This window comes from Chinchilla lanigera, unplaced genomic scaffold, assembly GCF_000276665.1.
Source record: "Chinchilla lanigera isolate Chin_1 unplaced genomic scaffold, ChiLan1.0 scaffold00001, whole genome shotgun sequence".
NCBI lineage: Eukaryota > Metazoa > Chordata > Mammalia > Rodentia > Chinchillidae > Chinchilla > Chinchilla lanigera.
The window spans coordinates 282,769-290,018 of record NW_004955402.1 but is presented as its reverse complement, the minus strand read 5'-3'; the positions used below and the strand labels follow the sequence as shown (position 1 = coordinate 290,018).

Genomic DNA, 7,250 nt, shown 5'->3' with positions numbered 1-7,250 from the left:
CTCCAGATGTGGGATTGAAAGTGTGGAAGGGACACTTGGCACCATGAACTCCGCCCACCTGGGTCTGGGGCTTTTAGCTGGTTCAGTCCTACTGTCTCCTGGGACCCTAAGTGTGTCAGTGTCTTCTTGATGTGGGAGAAAGTTTTGTTTTTCCCATGAAACAGTTTGTATCACTCTAGTAATGGACCACTTACTGTGATTATGAAATGTTAAAACAGCAGAATCCACGTGTATAGAAGAATTTGGACATTTAGTGAGTCAATACAATAGGATAATCAGTAGAATTTGTGCAAGTGTATACACCAAATCAAACAGGCTTACGTGATGGGGAAATCCAGTCACTCAGCTAATGGAAAGATCCAGAAAAAGTCAGGCTTGGAGCAGACTGGAGCTGGGGAGGATACACAGATAGGTCCTGGTCTTGCTTTGCTGGGACAGCCTCAGGCTGCCTATCTCCAGGGTGAAAAGATGGTGCTCAACAGCAGTGAGGGCTCTTTGGGATTTCAGTCGTGCTTACCAGGGGAGATAGAGCTCAGCTTTGTAGTAGCTGTCTCCAAAGAAAGAAAGTTCCTCCCTAAAAAATGTCTGTATTCATCTCCTTTGCTTGAGTGAGGTCATGTGCCCACCTTGCAATGAACTCTGCGAATGCCACTCCAGCCATTGTGCAGGTGGGCTGGTTCCTGCTGGTCACCACAGTCACCAAGGGGAGGCCACAGAGCAGCAGACAGGCAGGTGAGAGAAGTGGAGGAAGGGCCACATGAGTGAGTGTGAGTGGGCACTATGGTGGGACATGCAGACCCGGGACCTACAGAATGGACAGGCATTCAGTGGACAGGAAGGGGAGAAAGTGAAAAGAAAGTCATGCTGGGAAACAGCAGCGTGGGAGCCTGAAGTGCAGCTGGTGTAGAAAGAGGAGTGCTCCAGAGCACGGTGCCATGGTGGCAGCCAGGAAAGCATGATTTTAACACTGGCAGGGTCCCTCTTCTGGACCTGGGGTGAACTTCTCCAAGAGCACTTGAAGGTTGGGCTAAGAGGTCTGAGTGTCCTCCACTGACAGACATGAAATCCTCCAAGAGGAACAAGGTGAGTTCACTTCGCTTCGTAGTGTCTACCTGCTTCTAGAAGGAAAGGCTTCCCATTATTCCTCTTTAATATTCTTAGCTTTATGCGAGGTACAAAGGACACTCATTGAATCCTCTTCAAAGATGAAGGTGCACAGGATTTAGCAAATAACACTCCCCGTGGACTGTAACCTGCCTTCACTGGTGGTGATGGGACTCTACAGAGAACATGTCTTTCTGGTGGTCGAAACAAAATGTTAAACAAAAAAGAAACAAAATAATCTGAAAGGCCCCCAAATCCCACACTTAGCTGCTCTCTCTTGGGTGGTGTGGGCCAGTCTCACTGGGCAGGTGATGTGGAGACCAGGTGTTCAGGCCCTCGTAGGGTCTTGAGGTGCAGACTGTTGGAGAACTTCGTGATTTTGCTGCTACTGCAGCAGTTTGATGTGAGTGGAATGATCAGAGCCTGGGTGGACAGCAACTTGGCCCAGGACCTCTTATCTCTTGGGAGGTACTGTCCTGGGCTCACAACCCTGTCCCTAATGTGCTCCTCCAATTCCACTTCCTCTAAACCTCCAAATTGGCAAACATGTGCCCTTGCGCTCCTGGAAAAGCTTATTTCTTCCCAGCCCTTCCTCTGGTCTCTGTACCCTAGGGACACTGCCAGGCCTCCTGCTGGTTCCTTCCTTTCACCCTGTATTTTGGTCCCCTTACTTGCTACTGACGGGCCTTGGGACTCCCGAGCACCGTGACAGGCATAGGATTGCATTCCTTGGAGAAGCCCAGATTCCTAACCAGCTCAGAAGTCTTGACTGCTCTGGGCCTGGGTTTACTAAAAGGAAAGGATGGAAAGAAGGAAGAAAGGCAGGCAGGCAACAAGGAAGGCAGGCAGGCAGAAAAGGAGTCAGGAAGGAGGGAAGGGAGGCAGGAACGAAGGCAAGAAGAAAGAAAGGCAAGAATGAATGAATGAAGGGAAGAAGGAGCACAGGAAGAAAAGGGAGGCAGGAAGGAAGACAGACAAGAAGGAAGAGAGCCAGGTAGGTAGGAGGGCAGGCAGGAGGGAAGGCAGGAAGGGAGGACGACAGGTAGGTAGGAAGGAAGGAAGGCAAGAAGAAAGCAGGAAGGACGGCACGAGGGCGGCAGCGTGGTGAGGACGCTGACTTCCTTGCTGCTGGGAGGGCTTGCTGAGGTATGGACTTGGGGCTGTAGCACGAACACTGGTAGATGCTCCTCCCTGTTTTCCTGTTGTACACAGACAGGAAGCTGAGCAGGGGCTCTGGGTGGAAGACCTGTTCTGTCAGCATTAGGAGCCCACCTCCACTCAGCTCTGCTGACCTGAGTTCTGCATGGAAGAAAAGGTAGCAGTGTTAGTCCCTCCTCACTTCCCACAAAGGTCAGGTGAACTAATAGATAAAAACGTTTGCAACCCTTCCAGTCATCTCACTTTGCACAAGATTTCACTTCTGTATCCTGGCTCCAGGTCGCTGCTTAGGCTGGGCACGCTGAAGGCCCTCCCTGAGAGGCGGCCCCCTTGCCCACCCTTGCTGCCCAGCTGTGGGGCCTGGGCAGCTCCCTCCTCAGCAACCCTGACCCAGACTCCCAGGGTCCAGCAGCTCTGTCCTGGAGCCTCCCCACACTCACCAAACAGCTCTTTTGTGGATCTCCTCTGCGTGATGCTCTGGCACGATAAGGTGACCCTGCTGCCATTGCTCAGGAAATAACCACAATCCCCTCAGCCCTAGGCTGCAGTGTGGTTGCTCTGTCCTCTCGCGGAGAAAGGGGTCACTTACGTAGGGCTCAGTGGCCCCTAGAAGGCTTTGCACTGCTCGATCAGGATGCTGTTCCGGGGACAGAAAGATGCTATTTGTCGTCCAGCGACAGCGAAGAGCTTAGTCCAGGCCTTTTTAGCTCTTTTGACCTGTACCCAATATTTTGCCTCAAGAAACAGACAATTCCTGTCCCCACTTAGGCTGTTTCAGGATGGAGGAATAATTGAAATCACTGCCCAGCCCATTTAACAGTCAGGGTAACCTAAATGACAGAATCAGATGAAGACCGGGACACTGCCGACAAACCAGACCGGTTTTGGACGAATTACGCCTGGCGGCCGAGGATCAGCGACGTCGCGCCAAGAGAGCACTGCCTCAGCCCGGGCTGCACCTCGGGTCCGCCTGGCTCTGCTCCCCGCCTCTCGCGGCTGGGAGCTGGGACTGCGCAGCACTGCCTGGGGCGCAGCCCCTGGCGCTCCGCTCCCCACGCTTCCGGAGCCATCTGCCCAGGAAGCTCCGCGGAGGTCCAGGCCGTTCCTTCAGGAGTCTGCACCCTCAGCCCTTCTGGGGAAGACTCGGACCTTCCGCGGAGCGCAGGCCTGCCGGGGGCGACCCAGAGGCGCGGTCTCAGGCTTTGCCGCTGCGCAGCGCAGCACTGCTCTCCAGAGGACATCGCTGCCGGCCGCCCGACCCTGTGACAGGGGACCCCGTGCCCCATCAGCAGCAGGGCGACCGTGGTGCCAGCGCGGGCGCCCAGCCGGGAGCCTCGGGGCGCAAGGGCCGGGTACAGGGCAGGGCGGCTCCCGCCAGCGCGGGCTCCGCGCACGGTGTGTCCAGGCGGCGCGCCCCAAAGCCGGGAGAGAAGGCGGGACCGCGGAAGGCAGGCGACTCTTGCACAGGACGGTCAAGAGAGGCGTGGGACACTACCGTGGGCCGTCAGGACCGGCGTACGCACTCGGCTCCGGACCATCGGAGAAGGTGTGTGACATTCTGCACGGGACGGTCGCGTGGCGCGACCTCCCTCCGCCGAGCAGCCCTCCCGGCTGGGCTGGAGTCCGGTTCCGCAGCGGCCTGCTGCCGCGGCCAAGCCGGAGCACAGGTGGGGAGCAGGGAACTGAGGCTGGGCGTGGGGTGGGCCCAGGGGGCGGCTGAGACCGGGACAGGGGACGGAGACCAGGAGGCGGGTACAGAGACCAAGGGGCAGACGGGGACGGGGGTGCGCGGAGACAGACCGGGAAGGGGGTCGGAGACCGGGGATGCGGGACGAGACCGGGAAGGGGGCAGGAGACTAGGAGGGGGGCCGGAGACCAGGAGAGGAGGGGACAAGGCGAGGGTGGGCAGGGGATGAGTGGGGCCGGGCCTGGCGTGGGGCGGGGCAGGGGCGGGGCAGGTCCGGCCTGCACAGCGCTTGGTGTCCTAGGCACTGGACACGAAACCCCCGGAGCTGACTGGCTCTCCGGTGCCAGGGCCCGCGTGTAGACCTGACCGTCCCTGGAGTCCTGGGCCCCCGATGTCCAGATGGAGCTCAGTATTCAGCGCATACCTGCCATAGAGGCCTGAGATGCACCTCTCTCCCCAGCAGTGGGAGGACAAAAGGGCTTTTGTGTATAAATCTAGCAAGGAGAGATGTCTTGCTCTAGCACTTAACAAATGTAAATTACTTCTTCACATTGTGCTCACGTGGAATTTATGTAAGTACGAATCAAGCTTGTGGGATGGTTAAGGAAAGAACTGACTGAGGAGAAAGTAGCCCGACTTTCCCCAGTCTTCCTATGTGTACACGTGGTTAGCTTGGAGTGAAGATGGTGATACACACATACGCTGCCCAAGACCACTCTGTTTGGGATGAGCTTCCATCCGGAGCCTGGGTGGTGGTGGGTGACAGAGCCAGGACCTGTCTTTCCAGAGGTCTGTGTGTTCTCCGGAAATCTGAGCTCACTGCCAGAGAGTGGCTGGGACTTACGGGACTTTATAGCCTAGGATCTGGGGGCCAGGATGACAGGCATAAAAGGTGAAACTGCCCTGGGCCTATGGAGATGGTGCCCCTGTATGGAGAGGTGGGCAAGTCTGTGTGCTGGAGGGGCAGCGTCCCAGGGGCCCAGAGCTCTCAGGACTGTACTGGCCATCCCTGCTCTTAGGTGGTGTGTACTTGGGCATGCTGCTGTATTTTTAAAATATATTTTTCACCTCTTTGGATCACACAAAAACCTGTTTTACAGCAACTTTGCTGCCTTCAGCGATGAACTCCTCATTTCCCCTGCATTTCCTGAATCTCCACCTGAATGCCACTGAGGGCAACTTCTCAGGAGTAGAGGGTGGGAACAAGTCCTCACCGTGTGAAGACATGGGCATCGCTGTGGAGGTGTTCCTGACCCTGGGCCTTGTCAGCCTCTTGGAGAACGTTCTGGTGGTTGGAGCCATTGTGAAGAACAAGAACTTGCACTCCCCCATGTACTTCTTCGTGTGCAGCTTGGCGGTGGCCGACATGCTGGTGAGCGTGTCCAATGCATGGGAGACGATCGCCATCTACCTGATCAACAATGAGCACCTGGCAATCGCAGACGCCTCTGTGCGCCACATTGATAATGTGCTTGACTCCATGATCTGCATCTCTGTGGTAGCCTCCATGTGCAGCTTGCTGGCCATTGCAGTGGACAGGTACATCACCATCTTCTATGCCTTGCGTTACCACCACATCATGACGGCGAAGCGCGCCGGGGTGATCATCGTGGCCATCTGGAGCTTCTGCACAGGCTGTGGCATCGTTTTTATCCTTTACTATGAGTCCACTTATGTCGTCATCTGCCTCATTTCCATGTTCTTCACCATGCTGTTCCTCATGGTGTCCCTATACATACACATGTTCCTCCTGGCACGGGCCCACGCCAGACGGATCGCGGCTGCACCCAGATACAGCTCTGTGCGGCAGAGGGCCAGCATGCGGGGCGCTGTCACCCTCACCATGCTGCTGGGGGTGTTCATCGTGTGCTGGGCGCCCTTCTTCCTCCATCTCATCCTGATGCTGTCATGCCCCAAGAACATCTACTGCTCCTGCTTCATGTCTCACTTCAACATGTATCTCATCCTCATCATGTGCAACTCCGTGATCGACCCTCTGATTTATGCTTTCCGCAGCCAGGAGATGAGAAAGACCTTCAAGGAGATCGTTTGCTGCCATGGCTTCAGGATGGGCTGTAGGCTCCCTAGCAGGTATTAGACAGACACAGCCTTCTCCTTGCTGTGGCTGTCATTTCTCCCTTGAAAGTCCACTAGGTTTAGCAAGGGGGTCATCTGCAGCTCAAACCTGCCCTTCAGAGGAACAGCTGCTCTTCTGTGGCCGTTGCTGTGTCAGACATGCTCATGCTGTCATCCACCTTGCGGATGGGTGGTGAGAGTTCACCACTGTCCTTTTTTGCCCTACTACTTCTCCGCTCCCTCCTGCTTCTGGAGTTCTGCCCATCCTCCATCTAGGAAGAGTGTCCTCAGGAGATGCACCATGCCCCGAGTACAAGTCTGAGCATGATAAGGAGCAGGCTGCTGCTGCAAGTACGACTGAATGCCCATGTCAAGTAAGATTGCTTTTCCAGCTCAAAGCAGGTCTGTACCTTGCTTTGGGAATCAGGCATGTGTTTCAAGATGGGCAGACTGCCAAATCCTTTCCATTTGAAATTTCCTGTTCATTTGTCACAGGTGTCTCTAGAGCCCACCTTTCCTGAACTTACAGTTTTATGATTTATAATTACAATTGTCTGAGGATGGAATTTCCTTTATTATATTTCTGTCAATCATGGTTTTACACTTACTCGGATAAAACTTTGTGCTACAAAACTTGCCTCACGTGTTGTGGAGATTTCTATGTGTCCTCTTTCTGCCTTATTCCAGCTTAATTCAGGGACCCCAAGGGAGTGTTGGGGCTGTGTCGGGGTCCCTCTGCCCTGCCACATGTAGTGCAGGCCCACATCCAGGCTGGGTTTGGTCTGTCCTGGGGTCTGTGTCACTGTGTCCTGTTGTAGCATCTTAATCTGACCTGCACTGGGGGTCTGGGTCCCCCTCTGTTTCTCAGGAGCCCCACCTTCTCCATCTAAATGGAGGGGAGAACTTTGACTCTGTGGCCTTAAGCACCACATTCCAGAATCCATGTCTGTGCTGGCCTCCCAGGAAAACTGCGGGAGGAAATGGGAAAACTTCTTTTATCTTTCTAAAGTGTCACAAAGGTTTCCTCTATGTTGAAGGAATTGTCCAATGGGACAAAAGCTAAGTGGGGAGGCAGCGGCCAGGGGTCAGAGCAGTGGTTGGGACATCAGCAGGCCTGTGTTGCCCAGAGCAGTTGCATGGTCTCCAGGCCCTGAGGTGCTCCTGGCTCTCACACTCCCTCTGTTAGTAACTTTTGGTGTTAGCTTTCTCTCTGTTTAGGTAGTCA

At 55.0% G+C, this 7,250-nt stretch overlaps 1 protein-coding gene across 2 annotated transcripts; it reads left to right on the top strand.

Moving 5' to 3' along the window:
- Positions 1-3,134: 3,134 nt before the first annotated feature.
- Positions 3,135-6,631, top strand: Mc5r (melanocortin 5 receptor). Of its 2 annotated transcripts, none has more exons than XM_005372544.2 (2): positions 3,135-3,929; positions 5,050-6,631. In XM_005372544.2, exon 2 carries the CDS (start codon positions 5,070-5,072, stop codon positions 6,045-6,047), a length of 978 nt encoding a protein of 325 aa, XP_005372601.1. In that variant the 5' UTR covers positions 3,135-3,929; positions 5,050-5,069; the 3' UTR covers positions 6,048-6,631. The 2 variants fall into 2 exon arrangements, with proteins under 2 accessions (XP_005372601.1, XP_005372602.1); XM_005372545.2 differs by having other exon boundaries at positions 3,545-3,808.
- The last annotated feature ends 619 nt before the right edge of the window (positions 6,632-7,250 follow it).

What these genes read in the sequence shown, in the direction of transcription:
- Mc5r (XM_005372544.2), top strand. Translation starts at nt 5,070, where the DNA reads ATGAACTCCTCATTTCCCCTGCATTTCCTGAATCTCCACCTGAATGCC.